Here is a 21,662-nt window from a genome sequence, read left to right as displayed (position 1 = left end):
GGAGAGCGTAACTATATTCCTATGGAACAAACTGACATCCTACTACTGCCCTCCTGGAAGCAGACACAGATTCTTCTTTTTGAGGCTGACTGAGGTTCTGAAGTTTAGTGACAGTTTCCCCAGAAGATAAAAATCAACTAAAAAAGCCAGTGAAGGTCACTAGTTTGCATGGCTACAAACATCTTCCTGAAAGAGTTTATGGAATCTAGGAGGAGCATCTAGATCAGCATATTAAAAAAAAAAAAAAAAAAAAAAATAATAATAATAATAATAAAAAAAATCACACCACTTCATATCTTCCAAGATGCATTATCAGTTCCTTTTATCGTTTGAAATGACTTTTAAGCTATATAATTAAGTGCATGGTACAGTAAAAACATTCTGAAGCCAAGTCACTTGCAAAAGGCTAATTTAACCATTCTTCTGGATTATTACGAGTGGGTAATCATTTAGGTATAAGCAAAAGCTTTAGAACTTATAGCGCTTTTAAGAGATTTTGATGGTGCTCACAGAAATTCTGAAAGACCAAACGCAAAGCACAGGGTAATATTCAAAAATGTATTTAAAAATACAGAAAAAAATTTCAATAGGCCAAAGGAGGTCTGTAATAAATAATTTTGACATTTATGAATTCTCGGAACAAAACAGTTCAGAAGGAGTGGTAGGACATTGCAATGTTTTCAGTATACGAGTAGTAGAAGCAGGAAGAATTCTTCATATAGAAGAACATAGTAATTAAAATAAATGTGCTGTATCTTTGTAGAAGGCCGATATTCCAACACACACACACCAATAAAATTGTAGCTTTCATAAGTATTCCCAAAAACACACACAAAAAAATCAATGAAAATCTTGAAGAATACCAAGATCTGAACATCAAGATACACAGCACTATGTACTTGTTTTACAACTGTGAAGGTCTAGTTTCAGTTATATCTGAAACTAGCATCTATTTAATTTTTACTGTTCCCGGTCTGACTGGCACAGTAATTTTTGCAATACCAGTACTGCCATTTTGATAGGTCTGTTCAAGAAATTCTAGAGCACCTTCTAATACACTGCAATAGGTACACACCAGCTATTTTCTCCCCTTTAATCATACACATGATATTATGTTTCAAGTTCACCAAGTGCTTCAGCCTATAGGGATGTGAAGAAACCCACAAGTAAAAAGATACAGCATTTAATGGGAACACAGAAGAGCTACACAGAAGTTTGGCTTACAATAATGGAATCACACTTGAGGATATACTCACTAGTTGAGACTAGTCCAACGGCACAACAAGCGAGGCTTTAATCCTGAGAACTAAGCTCTAGAGGTAAGAGCACTTTAAAGGAAGCATACTGCATGTTTTCACTGAGGAATAAAATAAGTAATCAAACTTTTCCATGCTTTGCTTTAACTTAACTCTGTAAACGCAGAGCAGTAGGTACCATTCCTTAAGTTACTTACCCACTTATTTACACACTTCTGTTATGAAAGTTTGTTTCTACAAAGAATTCAAGTTCAATCAGGAATTAAATTTAAGAAAACTTGTTTTGTGTCAGCTCTTAGCATTGTAATTACGCCCCCCACACACTATTACTCATACACTCATAAGCAAAAAAAAAAAAAAACCTCTACATATGTCAATTATAACCTTATTTTGCCTAAAAAGTACATATATTGCTGAATGCACATCTATACAACAAAATGGAGTTTAAGAGCTGTAAATAAAACGAAAAAACAGAAACTTCAAACACCTACCAGTTATTTAAGTATTGCAAGTCCAAGCTTATTAGCATATGTCAAACTTTTCATCTTTGACAGAAAACTTACAAGACCCACAGAGTTAAACATATCTTTGCATACAAGTCTAAAACTTACTTGCACAAAATAAGACAACTGACCATATCCAGCTTAACTCTTTGTGATGTATTTAAGTAACTCCATCTCAGAGATCCCTAACAGTTTTCATTCACCACAGTTAACAGACTATGTGTAGCAAGTGCGCAATAGAGTTGTTTCAATGACCACAGACGAGATAAATACTTTATGGTCTATTTAAGCTGCAGTTCTAACAGCGCAAGTCATTTCGTGCTCTGAAGTATGAGCAGTTTCACATGGATTAATGCCATTTAATAAGCACACATTATATTAGTGTAGCCTGCCAGATTTAGTTATTCAATGACTTCACATAAATCTAAACTAAGTATGAGAGCGAGAGAGAGCAAGTGAGCGCACACTTTGAGCTACTCATTCTAATCCATTTAATCAAACTCATGCATCTCTTTAAAACAAGGTACAAGACTGAAGTCAGAGCTACACCTCATTTATTCGCTCTCCTCCTCCTTCCCAAATATATCACAGGAAAAAAGATCAAGAAGATAATTTATAGCTTCCCTTTATGTTCTGAAATACAGGAGAAGTGTGGTAGTTATTTTTGCAAAATCCTTGAGCTGGGTTTCAGGAAGTCTTCAAGGAAATAAAACATACCTGCTATAGGCACATATCCAACTCCTTGCTGGTACACAGTGGGCATCAGGACCACTGGCTGGGGCTGCATCATCATGGCAGCTGGCAAAGACTTGACACAAAAAAGTATGACAGACAGATTAGAACTACTTTAGGAATAAAAAAAAATAACAGCAACTAAAATTAAAATATTATTTGCAAAAAGTCATCACACTGCAAATCAGTGCTCCACACTTGATGATATGACTATACTAAGTACTAATCTGTATAAAATAAAATCTCAGGCAAATCAAGTGAACTACCATTCTTTTAACTGACAATTCATCTGAATGTAACTCAGTATAATTACATCATATCAAACTAGTATTTTGCAACAGTTCCTTGAAAAAACTAGCTATTCAAATTTCACATTACTGAAGCAAATGAACTTAAAAGATGGCTATATGGGTTTTCATGCCTTGCTCTTGTGGAATGGGTATAGGACATTCATTGTAAACATTCAAACAAAGCGTGAGTTTTAATAAAAGCAGTGTACTGCTTCTAGAAGCAAGTTTACGTTCAAATTAATTTGATTTTGAGGTTAAAAAGTATTTTGAACATAAATATCAATTTAACTCCATTCCTCTTTATACCACAATTTCTGTTCAGCTTGATCTTGGAAAATATCAGTAATAAAAGGTAATATTCTATGCGCATTATATCCACTGGTTACAGACAGTTTTAAAGGTTAGCCCCCGGAGAAAGGAGTACTGTGATTAAAGGAACAACAATTCAGATGTAGGGCAGTACATAAATTTCAAACAGCAGGGAACAGCTAATTCCAGCTTGCACACTCAGTAGCAACTTGAAAATTTTGATCATGTACAAGCACAGTAGAAAGCATTCAGGGCAGCACGTGCTATTCAACAGCTGCCTAAGACAAAGGTGACAGACTAGAGAAAAGTCCATGAGGTGCTGAATGGACCAGCCTAAGTCAGCAGCTCAACAGGAAGCAAGACCAGGAGCACCAACAGAACAGGGATGTAATTTAAAACAGAAGTCATCAGAAAAAGAATTCAAACTATTCAGAAAGATTTAGGACAGCAAAGAGTTTCCATTCCTTTTGTTTCTAAATTAAGATGACATTCTAAAGAGTTAGGAAAAAAGATTTCTGCTATTGTTAAATTCTATGAAGCCTTTTTATTATTATTAAATTAGGAATTATGATGGACCATTCAACAAGAGATTTTTTTTCCTTCTCCACTTTTATCGACACAGGAATGAGTTGAATTTTTCAGAATAACAAAACTAAATAAAGAAATATCCATTTATCATCTCTCCGAAATAGATTTACTGGCTTAAACATTAGTTAAATGTAATTATTTTAAATGTTAACAAAAAAAAAAAAGTAGTAACATACAGTGGAACTACTTCTACTTCAAACAGTCCAAAATACTCTTCCCCACTGTCTCAGAAGCTCTCCCTCCACCAATCTTTAGGCCAGAAATTCATTTGGCTTACCGTGTATGACATAACCAGATTGATCATTCCTTCTTTGTCATCCCCCTGCCTTCCACTCAGGCTATACCATTCATCCTCCACGTTTCCTTGTTTCAGAGACTCTGGAATTGTAATGTGTGTCCAAGCAATGCGATCATCCATTGAAAAGGCCCGCTGGAGTGTATTTAAAATAAATTTTAATCAAGTTAATTGTCCTCAGAAATTATTCTTGACGAGTATCTCCTTAAGTTTTATACTATTATATTTTCCTGATTTTTAAATCATTCCTTTTGCTAGAACTAAAGCCTCAGAAGATATTTTAGCAGATCATCTCCTTTCCACCAAGGATAAAGGGGCTTTTGCTTTAAGTGGAATTATAGATTAAATGCAGGTATTTAATAAAAAGAAACTGAAAACCTCAAGCAGAACACTTCTGGAAATACAACATACTAACATCAACACGGTCTATGTAGATTCAGTGACCTCACATCAGAGGATGCTAAATGCTGAACAGTCTGAATGCTCTGTTGCCTCACTGCTATTAATCTGTGCACATTGTATGTGGGATGCCACTGCACATCTTCATCACTTACTTCACAGAAGCCCTAACTAATGTGGTTTTGTAACTTTTTTCAAAGTTGGAACTTTGAAATAATGTATTCCGTGCTGCCAAAACTGGAGGATTCCCAAAGATACAACCCATTTTAGTCAATGCCATGAAGACAGCATTGTGCAGAATTAAATTCTGGGGCCTGTGCTAAAAGAAAAATAGCTTTCAAAGAAGGTCTTGAATGCTTTCATTAAGTTATAGTTTAAATGTTTCTAGCAGTTGAAAGCATCAGAGCGCAGGCTAATTAAATGATCAGGAAGTTGCTGCTAATTTTCCCCATTTTTTTAAAATATTTTCCTAAGGTAAAAAGCATTCAGAAGAATACACCATTTCCTACTACTGATAGAACTCTAATGAGATTCATGCATGTCAGAAGGTAACGTTACAGGCTGGTTGTATCAATATATGCCTCCTCAGTCTCGCCATGTTTAGCTATCAGATTTTACTTTTCCCAGTAACACTAGAATATAGGAACACAAGGCACCTCAAGATCAGGGAAAGTAGATTATCTCTTGTCTAGCCTGCAAAAGAAGCTTGACCAGTAATAGCAATTTTTCCTTGAGTACACAGCTACGCTGAAAAAAATCTAAAAGAAAGCTGAATCTAAAAGTAATGATAAAGAACCAATGCAGAAAGGACATACTACCAGGAGAAAAGCCCCTAAACTGAGTTTATACACTCACAATGCCCAGAAGATAAAACATATTAAAGAGTATGAAGTTAACTGAAGTTTTTAGGGATGCACAACTTATTCTGAAGCAAAGTACATTTAATATGAAATGCCAGATACATACTGTTTCTATCCTATCAATTCATCTGTTTGGCTGCAATTTAGATATATTCTTAGATAGTTGCTGGCAAAAGCTATAGCTTAAGGAATGACAGGAACTTGAACAGATTTATAAAAGACTATCTTACACAAGTTCAGGTACAACTTCAAGCATATACCCCAGCAAAGGTTACACAAAACTTGATGAAGCAGCTAGATAAATACTGGAACAATTATCCCATGTTAAAATCTATCTTAGGTAGGACTATAAAGTCAGAGTTTTTAAACACTCTATAGTTACTGGACAGATTTTGTCTGATCTCTAACAGTATTAGCTTACAATCAACAGTAGTTTTCAAAATACTTGAATTAACTACCTCCAGCTTTCCAATCAACAAGCATGTAAGAGGTCCTATCTGCAATGCAGATGCATCTAAATAGGCATATATCAGTAAAACGCAATCATTTAGGAGCAATGTACTACTAAATAAGAATTTAGTCGTGTTTAAGCTACTATGGTAGGCTGTAAACTCCAATGACTCAAGAACAGATACAAGTACTGCCATGCCTGTTGCAGCAATGGAACAGGCACTTCAACTCTGTCAACTAAACTCACAAAACAGGATTCAAAAGCCTCACTTGTGTAGCAACCACACAGCCACCACAGGGTCAAATTTTACTATATACAGTAACAGAGGCAGCAAAAAAGGCACACCATGGACCTAAGCCTCAGCTGCCACCTCTTAGTCTAAATTATTCAAGAAGGTATGTTTGTCTAAGTCAACATCAATAGTCTGAATTGAAAAAGCTGAGATGCAGGTACTAGAATTCAAGATAGTGCTCTTCTAGGCAACCTGTGTAGAGAAGATTACCTACCAGAGCTGTTAACCAGATCTACTAGACCTCTGAGAAAACAAAACTGTTAATAAGCTAGGAATTTATTACCACTGCATCTTAAGTAAATCAGAGACAAGTGCCTACATGCCCATCTGAAATGGAATTCAGCCAAATATAGATTAAGTTAAGATTCTACCTATAAGTCCTAGTGAATACACATATTCTATACTTGATATATTCTCAGCATTTGTAAGAGCTTGTATGAAAGCTCTCCCCAGATCAGAATAATACTGAATACCACCAAAGCAGAACTGTATTAACAAACTATTTTTCATATAGACAGTTCAGAAGATAAGGTTGCAGGGCATCTTGATAGAGAGGAGTTTAAACACCACTCAGACACTTGTTCCTCTTCCTTCACAGGTGCAAAAGAGCAGCTCTGCTGATGCTCAGTAGCCCTTATCAGCTACCAAGGGAAAGGTACCAGTTCTGACATTCTTGGGCACAGAGCAAAGCCTTACGCACTGCTGCTCTTAGGATTCTGAAAAATTTGCATCACCTCCCACAGAGCACAGACAAGAAAACAGCCTTTAGTAACTCAACACTATCTTGCAAGACTCCACCCAAACCTCAGCCCAAATTGAAGATGAGAAAAAAAATATAGTAATTCTGACCTCATCAAAAATCTCTAGATAAAAGGAGTCCACACCCGGGGGAACAGTGCACTGAATAACTTTGTTCCAGCGAGGGTTCTTGGCTCCATTATGTGCTGTGGGAGTCTCATACACAGCATAGCCCAGCCGTATTCGACAATATGGATCCATGCGGGTCATTCCATAGTTTTTTGCCAATTTTGCCTAGAAAGAAATGAAAACCCTTAAATGTATAACATTTACATTAACTTTAGTTCATGAAGACAATCAGACATTGAGCAAAGGACTATGTTCAAATACGACATGGAGAGAAAAAAAACCTCAAGGCAAACAGCACTGAGTAAGAGAGAACAGTCAAGGACACCATTAAAGATCTGGGAAACTTCGAAAAGGGCTTCTCTTCTTAAACAGTCTGCTGCAGAAAATATGCACTTTCATCATAACTAAAACAGGTTATTTCTCAACAAATGGAAAAATACATGATTACAACAAAAATAGTAAAGTAAATGCAACTCTTGCCTAGGTATTTGCTCTCTAATTTATTACATAAGCTTAACATAATAGGTAGCCAGTCCCATTTCACTAAAGTACTTCTAAAGGATGAAACACAAAACCAATAGCTTCAAGAGTATCACAGGATGTTCACACTGCTAAAGCAGTTCAATTCAGATAAGATCTAGTTGCTCATACTTATCAGAGATTAAAAAAACAGCAACACCGTGGTATTACTTAATTCAGTATGTCATTTAGTGCTTTATGAGGCAACTTACTAAGTTCTATTCTCTATACAGCACCTGTGTTTATAGAATCAGTATGTTTACAGCAACATACTTTTGCTATAAACACCACAGGAATAGAACGAAACAAGTTGATGATAGTGCTTAAGACAACATCAAGTACTGTTGTATAGCTACATCAAAGTAGAACTCAATTTTTTTTGTTTGTTTTGGACATGCCATTTCTCTGACCCGTATTAAGCACCTTATAGCTCCTTCTATAGCAAGAAAACTGACATAGAATATGGTGCCTAGGATTCCTCCAACCTGCATGACATTTAAAGAGCTGAGACAGCTGAGATTTCCACAAATTTTAGTCACAGCAGTGCCAGCTCTGGCCTGGAAAGCCCTTTTCTCATTTAGGGCACACACTGGTTCAGCAATTTATATAGCAAAACCAGTGAGAAATGTCTCACAATGTTTCTTATAAATGTGGGCTTAGCAATTAAAATATGAAAGTTAGCACCCAAATTATTCTCACTCTAGATGGAAATTGTGAGATTAAAAACCTTACTATAAAACTTTATTGAAAGAAGAGAGAGCAGAAAATTGTCAGTCCAGTAATTTAAGAGGACACAATCAACCCCACCAAATATATTCATCACCATTCCTCTATGTCTGCTAGACAAGAAAAAGCAGTAAATCATCCTCTCAACAACATTTTCTGATCTTCTACCAGTTTATTAGTAGAATTAGCGCATGCTGTTCCATATACTTAATCAACAAATGTTTAAATTAAAAAAAAAAAAACAACCCTCAACCAGCTTTTTGTGCTCCATAGCTTAACTATGTCATGGTAAGTCTCATCCAGAATGCCCTATGCCTCAATACACAGCCAAGATTTCCACAGCACCCTTGCATAAAATCCCAGACACCCACAGAGGATTATCTCTTGATATACCACATGGCTGTGCTGCCATTCAGGAGGACCTGGACAGGCTGGAGAAGTGGACAGATGGGAATCTCACAAAATTCAAAGGAAAATGCAGAATCATGCACCTAGGAAGTAATAACCCCATGCACCAGGACAGGCTGGGGCTGGCTGGAAAGCTGCTTTGCAGAAAAGGACCTGGGAGTCCTGGTGGACACCAAGTTGAACATGAGCCAGCTATGAGGAAGGAGTGTATGAATGAAGGAGTACAGGAAGAGTGAGGAAGAGTACAGCCAGTGGGTGAAGGAAGACAATCTTTCCATTGTACTCAGCACTGGTGAGAGTGCATCTGGAGTACCACGTCCAGTCCAGGGCTCCCCAGTACAAGACAGACATGGACTTACTGGAACAAGTGTAGCAAAGGGTCACTAAGATGATTAAGGGTTTCACAGAATCACAGAATGGTTGAGTTTGGAAGGGACCTCTAGAGATCAGCCAGCCCACCCCACCCTGTTCAAAGCAGGGTGAACTACAGCAGGTTGCTTAGGACTGCACCTAGTCAGGTTCTGAACTTCTCCAAGGACAGAGATTCCACAGCCTCTCCAGGCAACCTGTTCCAGTGTTTGATCATGCTTACAAAAAAAAAGTTTTTCTTATGTTTAAATGGAATTTCCTGTATTTTAGTTTGTGCCCACTGCCTCTTGTCTTCACACTGGATACCACTCAAAAGAGCCTAACTCGGTTAATACAATTACAGTAGCAACTCCAACAGTCCACCTGTCTAAACAGGAATCATCTGGATGTTTCTGTACAGTGCCACCCAAACTGAGATGCAATTTCTTGAACACTGTACCATCTGACCTCTTATCAGCTCCAAGAAATTCTACAATCTATGCTGACTGCATCAACATCCCACAAGGAAAAGTACTTTCAGCTGTCCAAGGAAATAGCCAAAGGATAAAAAACCTACAGACTAGCACACAAGTTCTTAGAAACTAAGAGTTAATGGAGATATGGCATGCCATTTTACAAACATTTCATTTTATTTTAGGTCTGAGGTTTAACCTGGATCGTCTATTACTAGCTCTGAAAAAAACCCTGATATCAAAGTCTCTTCCACTGTGCTCTAAAAGCAGTAACATTTTTCTGCTGTTCAAAAAGTGCAGAACAAGCTTCACATTCTATAGAATATCGCTGAACAGAGACTGGGAAACTGGTCAGAACTTGAGCAAGGACTGTAACTGAACGCAACTTACCAGTTCCAGTGTCTAGACCTTAGAAGTAATTAACTCCACAAGAAGTGTCACCCCCAGTTTTTGAAGGAAGGATACAGGTTGTGAAGGTGTAAACTGGCCAGTGAAGGATCTAGAAAGGAAAGACCAGTGCCTCTCTTCCCAAGACACCCTAGAGTTTTTCTCACTGATAAGGAGCTCAGCCATGGAAGCTGTAACCATAAGTATACTATTCCAGGCCTGTGGTCTTAGCTTTAAGGCTAAATGCATCTTCAGTATGTTTTTAGAGAAAAAACTTCAAAACAGTATTTGCAAATTGATGAAGTGTCTTGAGTTAATATGAAGGACATCCAGTGAGCTAGTGTTGATAAACAGAATTGTGTTAATATAGACAAGCTTTAAAACCTGAAGTCTTATGCTTAATGAAGGCAGTAATACAGAACTGCAAAGAGATCAAACAAAGATAATGAGGAAGAAAGAAGAAAATAAAAAGCTAGGACTATGTGCTTGTGATTAATAAGAAAGCCTGCAGAAAGCACTTAGAAAAACAGCACAAAACAAAGGAAATGGAGATGGAGTAGTAGTCACCTAAGGAAAAATACATAAGGCAACTGCAGCTCCTTACAATATACAGTATTCTCAAAAGTGCTAGTATACTCCCATATTAAATGTTTTTGCACAAAATCTTATCAGAAGTTTGAGAGAAACTGTCCCCTGTAAGAATAATATGAATTAACTTGATTACATGCTAAAATAGTTAGGTTTGTAGGAAATTGTTGCACTACTCATGATATGACTATGAAACAGAACACTGGAAATGAAACAAACATTGATGTACAGAATCACTAAGCTAGAAAAACTTTAAAAACTACTCATTCCCTACATGCAGGTAGTTCAGTAACTCAAATTACAACACACAATTCTTTTGTGGCCACTGATGAAAAAAGATTAAAGCCTGTATTACAAAGATAGTGCAATTTATACCTGTACTATTGTAATGCTGAGTCTGCCTACTGTACCCATTGGTCCTCCATACTGTAGCTGCTGAGCTGCCTGGGCATCCAGTTGGATTTGCTGTTGTTGCTGGGTTGGGGTGATGCGAAGAAAATCCTGAGGAAGCTCACCAACATATACCTAAAAAATAATAATAATAATAATAATTTACAAAATGAGAAAACCCAAATCTTCAAACCTGCATCTTCCACCTTCATAACAAGAAAGAGAAGAATATAAATCAAAGAAAAGCTTAGCACAAACATTCAGCAGAATTTTACTCCAGATTTGACAGCACAAACAAGGAGCTAAATTCAATGACAAAAATGCCGACTCACATAAAAAAAATATTCTCCTGCTCACTTTCAAAAATATAAAGTTCCAATGTAAACTTCTGAAAAAAAAATAGGACATACAGAGTCTAGGTCGCTCTGCAACTGAACATTTAGCTACTTAATATAAAAATCAGAGCTACCAAATTTTACAGCCCCTTCACATAAGACAACTGATGCCAGCCATCTCTTTCTTTCACCATCACTCACATGGTCTTTGATCTTTCCCATGACAAGACAGCCTGTTCTCTACATCAAAGAGGACCAAAGTGAAGACTGAAAAGTCTAACATGCTTTCATCTATCATTAACATAGGCTGCTGCTCAATGAAGTTTCCACTATTTTTTACACATGCCTGTGTACATTAGCGTAGAACTTCAGTTGCGTATTTTTAATATAAATGGTACAACGTAACATTTGAAAGGGTCATTTTCAATCTTCAAGACTGATAATAAAACAAGAGTCTCCTATAAACCAAATCCTACAATGTAACAGAGATGCCCTAATACTTTTCCAAGCTAAACACTGTTTGAAACCTCCTTGTCAATTTTGTATAGAATCCCATCATGCCAAAACAATAGTGGAGGAAACCCAAGTCTGATCTACCATAAGAATGAATCATGAAGGAAAACGTGAAGTAGAAAAGTCTTAAAGGAATTCTGTCACATGGATACGTGTAAATCAGCAGCCACAATGCATTTTATGCTAACTTCAAGTGAAAGAAGGGAAAGTTTCTACCCTTTACTTGTCAATTATTTACTTGAGAAGTTATTTCTAAGTTTTAAATGCTCAACAAATATGATCAATAACACACTTAAAGGGATCTTCACATTAAAATAACAAATATACTATAACAATAAATTTTAAAAAGCAAATAGAATAGCATAGAAAACTTACGATTAAGCTGTACTCCTTTGTGTTGCCTACAGAGATGCTTAGTATTTAATACTGAACCACCCACTCCATCAATACAAGGTTTACTCTCAAGACAAAAACAGTGCAATTTCTTATTTTGTTATCCCAGGCAAGATTACACAATGTCTGGCAAATGCATGTCTACAGAACAACATACTTTTAAGATGTCAGAAGGCCCCTAGGACATAGCTTTTGAAGATTATACAACACTTACATGCTAAGATTGCATCTGTGAGATAGCAATAGTCATATGAAATGTAATTTGGCAAGAGCTGTAGCTTGTTTGAGAGCCTCATGGATCCTGGCAACAGGTGCTACAGACCAGAAAGGAAGTTTATCAAAAAAGCTAAAGAAAGTGTAGTGACTACCTGCTGCTAAGCTGCTGAGAGGTAGGGAAAAGAGGAGACCATTTTTACTTACAAGTGCCTTAGAATCTTATAGCTAAAAGCAAATACTACAGGAAGGGAACAGTTTAAAGTCCCCTTTAAAAGTAATTAACTGACAATATCCCTTAAGTACATACCTGCCAGCAAAGCATTCACTTCTAAGTTTAAGTACATTATTGCTTTTTTCAAACATCAGACTCCCGCTGATGGAGCATCACTTCTCTCTGAAGTTATTCACTATGCATCGGAAATGCACTACCACAGTGCATTCAAAATACCTTTCAAAGGATAGACCAGAGAACTATAATGAATATTCTTTACAGCCAATGTGCAACTCAAGCATTGTCTTCTTGCAACCAAATTCACATTTGGATTCTTCATAAAAGCTTACTTCCATAAGCAAAGAAGTTATTTAATAGCCTTTTATTTGTAAATACATTCATTGAGCATTTGCCTTATTGATCCTTCAGTAACATTCAGTATGATAAAGCCAAGCAAAATGCTGATCTCTAGGATGTCAAGAGGAGTACTGCCATTAGAAACAGGGTGCAGTGAATGCCAGATGTTGTGAGACCTCATCTGTAATATGGTGTAGAATTCTGGTTGTCTACTTTCAGGGGGGCGGGGGGGAGAAAAAAAAAAAAAAATCAGTCATTTAGATTATATCAGGCACATAAACAATCCTTCTTAGATAACCACATAAATGGACAGTGTTTTAAGAGACCAAGCCAGAAGAGCATAATTTACTTTTCTCATACTAAAAAGACAGCAACCACATGCACTTAGAGTATTTTAAATAAAAAAGTGGGAGAAAAATGGGAGCAAAGATGGAAAAGACAGTACTAATATTTAAAGAAAACTTATTTAAATTATGTTGGAAGTTAGGCAAGGCCTGGTAACAACCTTCTCTTTAGAATAGATGGAAAAGAAAGGAACTAGTTTTAAATAACATATATATATCAGTTTAGGAAGGATATAAAACAATACCAGAACTAGCAAGGCAATACCCTTACAATGTAGCAGGTCCACTCAAACTCTTAACCTCCAGGAAGTTTCAAATCTGGTATTATTAGTGTCTCCAAGAGTCTGCATCATGAAGATTTCCCATGGTAAGAAGTGGTGGCTGCAACCTTAGAACTACATTCCCATATACACAAAGCTCTGGATGCCAGTTTCTCAGAAAAAAAGATAGCATGTTTTGTCTCAGCCATCTTATATGGACATCGGAAAGCTTAATTCATTCATGATGGTCTTTTAAAACATACCCAGAAACAGAAAACAGTGCAACTTTCAAAAGACTAAATCCTAAAAGATTAGAATAGTAAACTCCTCCATAAATAAGAATGGGGAACAGGACATACATACCTAAACCTACCACCCTAAACATTCAGCTTTGACAGAAATCTGATACATGTAAGTCCTGGTGATATCTTCAGGAAAGTAACTAGCAGAGACATTTATATAGAAAAACACATCAGGCATTAAGTTCTTATGAAGATTATCAGTTGATTCCATATTGATGGAGATAAACAGTGGTGGGAAACTTTTTATTTGTAAAGAAAACAAGCTAATTCCCTCTTCCAAGCATTTAAAAGCAGGCAAATAACTGCAAACAACCTACTCTCGATGAAAAATACAAATTTGCATAACCAGAGTTTAACCTCAGTTTTTGTTTTTAAAGCAAGGAGAACCTAATGACAAGATTATATCATGATCCTACTCGATATCCACTTTGCAACAGATGTACTTCCCTCTACTACCACCTTAACATTTAAGGAAGAATACGTGAAATTCAACCCCACCGTACCATTAACAGTAGAATACATTTCATTTAGCATTTGAATTACACATGGATTCACTTTTCAAGCAAGAGAGAAATATGACAGTATTACAATAAAACTACAGTTCTGAAGAGAAAGGTTAAGCAGACATTCACAAAGACTAGCCTGCTCTGTAATTACTTCTTAATAAGCTTTATCAACAGCATAGCATATCAAAAACATGAGTTTTCTAGAAACAGAACAACATTGCCCTTACTGTCCACTAACATTGTCTAATAGCTAGCTTTAAAGATCTTCTTCAAACTGAAGGTATTTTATGGCCACATAAGCTAACTCTGGACCAATCTGTCTCAATCTCACCCTCCTGTTTCTTCTCATCACTATTTCCTGAGAAAAATAAAATGGTGCAAATGCAATTGTCAAGGTAGCTAATGCAGGAGGCTGATCAGAAGAAAATGAACCATAGGTTGGGGGGAAGGAGAAGAGGAGGGAAAGTAATTGGGTCACTTATCTTGCTCACTAACTGATAACCTGAGTACAGGTACCTACATAGGGGAGGGCAAGGGAACACAGGGCCAAGGATGATCACAACTGCCCTGACTTATGGAACCATATGCTGAGATATGATACATTCAGAGTACTATAACTAAGGTTTCCACACTGGAAAGTACTACCAGAAACTCTGATATTAGGTTCTAGAGAAGTTTCATGTTAAAGAGCTATAAAACACCTAGCTGCTCAAAAAGTTGTATGTATTCTCCTATAAGTGGTTTTACTGTTTTTAAGAAAGAAGAAATGAGTGACTAGGAGAGAATTTTGAACTATAATTCCACACTGCACGCTAAAGAAAGAACTGGGACCAGACAGAATGCATCTAAAGGTGTTGAGAGAACTAGCTGATGTTATTGCAAGGCTGCTATCATCTCTGAAAGGTGGTGGAGGTAAGAGGAAGTCCCCTGTAACTGGAGCAAGTCCTCCTTAAAGCCATTTCTAGGCACATGAAGGAGAAGGCAGGGACTGGGAATAGCCAGCCTGGATTTACCAAGGGTTAAAAAGAAAAAAAGAAAAAAAGAAAAAAAAAAAAAAACCCCACACACCTGACCAACACAACAGTTTTCTACAATGAAATTACTAGATCTGTGGATGAGCAGAGAATGGTAATTTGTTTACCTTGATTTTCACAAGACTTTCAAAGAGGTCACCCACAGCACCCTTGTATCGAAGCTGGGTTGTTACAACCCACATGGGTGGGCCACTTGATGGATAAAAAAAATCGGCTGGATCACTGAGCTCAGAAGTTGAAGTTCAGTGGATAATAGTGCATACTTTACTTGGAGGCTGCTCACAAGCAAAGTTTATCAGAGATCTATACTGGGACCTGACTTGTATGTCTAATATCTTTCCTTATCAGTGACCTGGAGGATGAGAAACAATGCAGCCTCATCAGTTTCACAGATGACAACAGATTGCAGAGGAATGGTTGCTGTATTTGAGGACAGGACCAACACTCAGACACAGAGGAATGCACTCGCAGAAATCTCACGAAATTCAGCAAGTCCTGTACTTAGGATAGAAAAGTCCTTTCCCCTGGTACAGCTGGAGAAAGGATGACAGAGTAGCAGCTCTGCAGAAAAGGACCTGGGGGTCCTGGTGAAGAGCAAACTACCCATGAATGAGTAGTGCAGTCTGGCAACAGTGAAGGCTAACCTACTGTGTTGTATCAACAAAAACATAGGCAGTAGATTGAGAGAAGTTACTATTCCCCTTTACTCAGCACTCACTAGACCACAGCTGGAATACTGCATCCAGTTTTGGACCCATCAGTACAAGAAAGATGATAAACTTGAGTCTTGCAAAGGGCCACCAAGACAGCAAAGGGGCTGAAGCACAGGACCTACGAGGAGAGGCTGAAGATTTGTCTAGACTAAAGCAGCCTTCCAGCATCTATGAGGAGGTTATCAAGAAAAGGGAGCCAGGTTATCTTCTGAGATGCAGGAGAAAAATAGACAATTGTCCTAAACTCAAACAGCAGAGATTCAACTTGAAATTGGGGGGGGGGGGTGTTATTACCATGGCAACAGTCAAGTATTGTAATAAATTACCCAGGGAGGTTGCAGAGTCTCTGTTCTTGGAGGTTTTGAAGACTCCACAGGACAAAAACCTGAGCAACCTGGGCTGTATTCAACATTGACCATTCTCTGAGCAAGAGGCTGGACTAGGCAGCCTCCTGAAGTCCCCTCTAACCTGAATTATTCTATGACTCTATATAATTCATGTTGTAGTATGACATCTCCACTTAAACTTCTACAGAATTGTAGTCACACGCTATACTTTAGCTTTTCAATTTAGAGATGAACAAAGGAAAGAACGTAACAGCTGATTAAGTTGCTTAATTTTAAAAACAAAAATTGACATCAAAAAATGAAAAACATAGTAGACTGAAAGGTTCCAGACATTTCTTCTCCCATTCTTATTATTCCTTCCTGTTGCCAGAATTTCCCATCTACTTTGTTGCTTCCTTTGATTCCATGTGTCTACCTGTAAAGGCTTTGTGAATCTGTAACACTCATCTTGATACAATTTTCCCCTTCTCCAAAATACTCAAACTATGTTTAGTCCTGACTGGATATTCAACCAAAGCTATCTCTTCTGGATTTTCTCAGCACATCTAGATTAGTCCAGAACACTGACATTCTAAGTCTTTGCAAAATACATTCCACAGTGCAAAAGCACAACTGTTCATAAAGGAGGAAAAAAAATATTTGGTTTTGTAGAAGGAGAAATTGGGCAAACCAGTGGTTGCTATCAAAAATTCTCCTTTTCACTAAAGCAATAATTGGAAGGCTAAATATGGCAGGAACTGTTTTATCTAAACATGAATTACAAAATCAAGATAGGATAAGCATGCACTGACACCTCAAATTCAAAAAGTTTGCTTACAATATTCTTGAACTAAGCAGATTTGATTCGCATTCAATATAATGAAGGAACAACATAGGAAAAAGTCCAAGAAACAGCTCAGAATAAGAAAAAAATTCACACTGGGATTAGCTTTAAGGTGAAGAATAACCAACATCAATTCCAGTAACAGGTTTCAGACTTCTACACTACCACTAGACATATCGATACAGATTTTCCTTTCTTCCAAGTCTTGGTTAAAAGAAAACACCAAAGGATGCCACAGAAAACGATCCACTTAAAAGGTATCTTAAAATACTTTTTTTATTTGTAGAGAGCAAGAACTTTAAAGCATTGTCAGTACCACATGAACATTTTCTGTCAAAGGAATGTGCCTCAGAGATCAAAACATCACACAATGTTTCTAAGGAAAATGTGAATTAATGTTTCAGTGAAGTCTTACTACCTCAACTTTTTTTAAACAACTTTTGGAATCCAGATTGACACTTCCACCGCCAAAAGTTAGAGTTTTAATACTACATATACCTGCATTCTAATAAAAACCAAAATAGCTGATAAAATACTCAACTGTATCCAAAACTGTCAATAGCATTTCAGAGAGACAGGACTTTGCATTAGAAAATGCTCCTGAGAGCATTAGAAAATGCTCCTGAGACAGCATAACCTTTACCGATACCGGACAATATAAACAAGAATAACTGGTTTGTCACCTTTGGTCGGGGGGAGGGGGGGGGGGAATCTAAAAATCCAAAGATTTGAAACATGTCAAAACCAAAGTTTGAGTAAGACTTATGCAGTTAAATGATAGTATTAGGACAAGAACAGAGAAGTAAATATAATTATAGCCTGCCCATTAGAAGATTTTCAAAAATCAAAACAGTAATTATTAGGAAAATCACCAGAGCAGAAATCTAATTAGCTCTAGGATGGCACTTGATCTAATTTTAAAGGACATAGCATATTTGCTAGCACAGTGAATAATCAAGTACATTTTGGATGTACTTGGCTAACTAAGGAATCACAAATATACAGTCTCAGTCTCTCAGACCTGAAGCCCAATTGGACTAGTTAGCAATCTCTCAAAAGGTATCATTTAACAGCCATTACATATTCATCTATAGTTTTCAGATTTCAAAAGCTGTTGTTTTCAAAAGATCACACAACAGGAAATCATGCTAATTCCCCACCTTCATGAAAACAGCTAGGGAAAAATCTACATTCTAGCAGAATATTTACCACCAACAGGCAAAAGTAATTCTAGTTCCCTAACAGCAAATCAGAAGTGCCAATTAGTCACCAAATAAGCATAGCTCAAAAGTAGAACCCACAGTATAAGAACAATACTGGCAAAAGTACGGCAGTGCACTTTCCGATCTGCTGGAAGCAACTTTGAATATTTTCTTGCCCGTTCAAACAGAGACAGGAGTACCATTCTCTGCAGCAGGATGGAGAAGCTATTTTTTAGTCCTTTAGCACCATTTAGTGGCTATTCATTTGTAATGCAGTCATATATACAAACAAGTAGAACTGCATCTTCTGCTCTAGGGAAAATCAGGAAAGGCAAGTACATGCTAAATGAGCATTCTCACCTTCAAATGGCAGCTTTTTAATACTGCAGGATTTAAGTCATTCATTTGAAGACATTCAGACCTCTAAAGTGGTGAAGACCAACGAAAAAAGCATGCACAATAACATTAGGAGAACATGAGAGGGAAAGAAGAAAAAAAAAGTGAACGCTTACATTGTACAAGATAAATCACCACATAGCAAATTGGCAGGCCTAAATCAGTTCTAAGTAACAAGTATTTCCAAGAGACTATACAAGACTACCTAGGTATTTCTAAAATAGAATGACATCTACATAAATATTCAAAATCTTCCTTTAAAACACTTGAGACAGACTAGACAGATATGATTTTCAAACTGCAAGCTTATAGCCCAGTCCAAGGAGGTTCTCACTGAACTCCCAACCCAACAAGAGGATTTCACCAAACTAAAGCAACCAAAGATTAGAAGTACTCTACTGAATAGCAACAAGGTATTTAGCACAACAGGCAAGTAGAACTTCTCTCAAAGAGAAATGCCACTCCTGTAGGGATAGAAACACATACAGTTTCATCTCTCTGCAGATCAGAACTTTAATCAGGTCTATTGCTCCAGCTTTAGCCAAACCACTTGCAAGTTGTTAGCACCTCCTTCAACCTCTACTCCCACATCTATTCTCTTCAATCTCCCCACCCTTTTTCAAATACAGAATAAGGGATAACTGGAAGGGAAGTTACTTTTAAACAAACTCATCAAGTATTTATATTGTTTTGCCTTTTTGAATAAACCTGTTACATATTGACAGAATTGTGTTGGATTCAATCAGTCAACTCAATCACCAAGCCTCTGGGGGTAGCAACTACCTAATCTACTACAGATTCAGTTGGAACAACAATTTGCATCCTCCCACGATATCATCCAGAAACAGCAGAAAGCTTAATTCACCCATTTTACCTTAACTCTCCATTTAAAATTTTTATTCTGGCAACAGAAGTATCATCAAAACATGTTGTAAAAGGAATCTATTCTTGAAGAGCAGACAAACGAGGCATTTTAAGGAATTATATATATAATCAAAGAACCTCACTACCATGAGATAACATCAGACACAGATGCAGCATTTCAAGATCAGCAATTTAGTAACTTGCTCCTCCGGCCTTTCAGCAAGGCTGCGTGGAAGATTAAAAAAAAAAAAACAAAACAAAAAAAAACAACACAGCTTTCTAAGAAACAAAGAACAACAGTTTAAGTTCTTTTTAAAAAATCCTACTTTGTCAGCAGAGAAACAACATATCGTCCATTAGTAGTGGATCCTCCCAGAGAGAGGGAGCAGACAGAAATTGCACATCAGCAGAGGGTAGGTGTTATATCCACAGGGTTATACATACCTCACATCTGCAGTAAAGCGTCCTGGCATGCGGGAATATTATTCCAAGGCATAACTAGACCGTAAGATTTCCCAATAAGCCATTAACACAAACTCCCAGAAGACTGCTAAACTGGTTTTAGAACTGCTCAGTCCCCCGTCCCCCCGGCTGCATGCTACCATCGCATACGTCTCTCAGCATCTTTTTTCACGTTCCAGCTCTCAGTTGTCAACGCACGATGGCGATTTCAAAAACAGCCGTCTGAAACTGCGCAGCTCACCCATGGTACTAGAAGGCTCTACTCCACTTTTAAGAGAAAGAGGTTTGGCTTTGTTCCAGTTTAAGACAGTTCCCTCCTTTAGCAGGGCCACAAAGAACAGGCAGAATAGCCCTCAACGCACATAGGTGGGATTTCCTCCTCCCTTCTTCCCCAAAGCCTCTTCCCAAGGCGGATACCTGGGAGAAGAGGCAGACTTCCCCCCCCACACACACACACACACACGCCCGGCACCATCACGGCAAGCTGGAGACAGAAGTCTTTCCTCTCCTCTCCCCCACACCCCCTTGCATGGGCTGCAACTGGGGGAAGGGAAGGAGGCAAGAAGGGTGAGTCACCCTGCCGCCGAGGCCCACTGGCAGAAGCCGCGCCTCGGACGGAGGCGACAGAGCCCGAGGCTCAGCAAGGTCCGAGCTGGGCCTCACCAGCCCAACCCGGAGCACAGGGAAGCATAAGAGGATAAAACCTCCCCCCAGCCCCAACGGCGACCTTCTCAGCCGCAAGGGCCTCACGCGGCCGCACTCACCGGGCCCCGCTGGGTACTGACAGTGGTCGCCATAACGCCTCCCTCGGGCCGAGACCCTTCCTTCCGCCCCGCCAGGCCGCCGCCGCTACCGTTACCGCTCCAACGGCCACCGCTAACCGTCGCTCGGCAAGAGGCTCCCGAGTCAGCTGACCGCGGCCGCGTCCCGCCCCCTCCCTCCCGCGGCGCGTGCTTCCAGCAACACGCTGCCCCCGCCCCTTCTGGTGGTTTCCAAAGCCACTGAGCGCGCAGCGCCACGCGCATGCGCCAAAAAGCCAACGGGCCGGGGGCGGGGGAAGAGGCCGCCCCTTCCCGCGCATGCGCCCACCGCCCAACCGTGGGGGGGAGGGAGGGGGAGCGATCCTTTCCCGCGCATGCGCCCCGCCGCTCTGCGCCCTCCGCAAGGGGCTCGGCGCGGCCGCTTGGGGGCGCTGCGGCCCCGGCGACCAGCGGCGGCGGCGGGCAGTTTCCGTTGCCGTTGGGTCGCTCCGCAGCGAGGCTCCCCGGTGGGACCGGTCGTCGGGGGGCGCCGCGACGGCTCCGGGCCGCGGGAGTCGCCCGCGCGCTCGGCCTAATGGCGGCGGCTGGTGGCAGCGGCGGCTAATGGCGGCCCTGGCAGGGCCCGGCCGCCGCCGCCCCTGGGGTTTGTCCCTGTCCCCCTGCAGCAGGAGACAGTGTTACTTTTTCGCCTCGCCCTGCCCCGCCATCTGGGCGGCTGGCCCGGTTTTAACGATTTTCCCGAAGGTTAGCGTTTGACCTCCTTGGGCTGGCTGCGCGAGTGCAGCCTTTTCCAGAACGCAAGCAGCTTTAATATTCATTCAAGTGCTGCTTTGGGAGATAAAAATCTGATCATTTCAAAGCCTATTTAAATAACATAACTGTTTCCTGTTGTTACGATCTGCTGCATGAATTTAGCCATTAATTAAAATTCTGGTGCGGATT

General features: G+C 39.1%; 1 protein-coding gene across 2 annotated transcripts in view; it reads right to left on the bottom strand.

Annotated features, from left to right (window-relative positions):
• TOLLIP (toll interacting protein) overlaps positions 1-20,981 on the bottom strand; it is a 31,917-nt gene extending 10,936 nt beyond the window's left edge. The window contains exons 1-5 of one of the 2 annotated variants that reach the window (XM_026092746.2): positions 20,724-20,981; positions 10,667-10,816; positions 6,825-7,007; positions 3,956-4,108; positions 2,477-2,567 (exon numbers count right to left, since the gene is read on the bottom strand). In XM_026092746.2, the coding sequence (XP_025948531.1) occupies positions 2,477-2,567; positions 3,956-4,108; positions 6,825-7,007; positions 10,667-10,816; positions 20,724-20,756 (610 nt within the window). In that variant the 5' untranslated portion in view covers positions 20,757-20,981. The remainder of the gene's footprint in view (positions 1-2,476; positions 2,568-3,955; positions 4,109-6,824; positions 7,008-10,666; positions 10,817-20,723) is intronic. The other variant, XM_026092747.2, reaches the window with a different exon arrangement.
• Between the last annotated feature and the right edge of the window lie 681 nt (positions 20,982-21,662).

The sequence above is a fragment of the Dromaius novaehollandiae genome, chromosome 5 (assembly GCF_036370855.1).
Source record: "Dromaius novaehollandiae isolate bDroNov1 chromosome 5, bDroNov1.hap1, whole genome shotgun sequence".
Taxonomy (NCBI): Eukaryota; Metazoa; Chordata; class Aves; order Casuariiformes; family Dromaiidae; genus Dromaius; species Dromaius novaehollandiae.
This window is presented reverse-complemented; position numbering and strand designations above follow the sequence as displayed.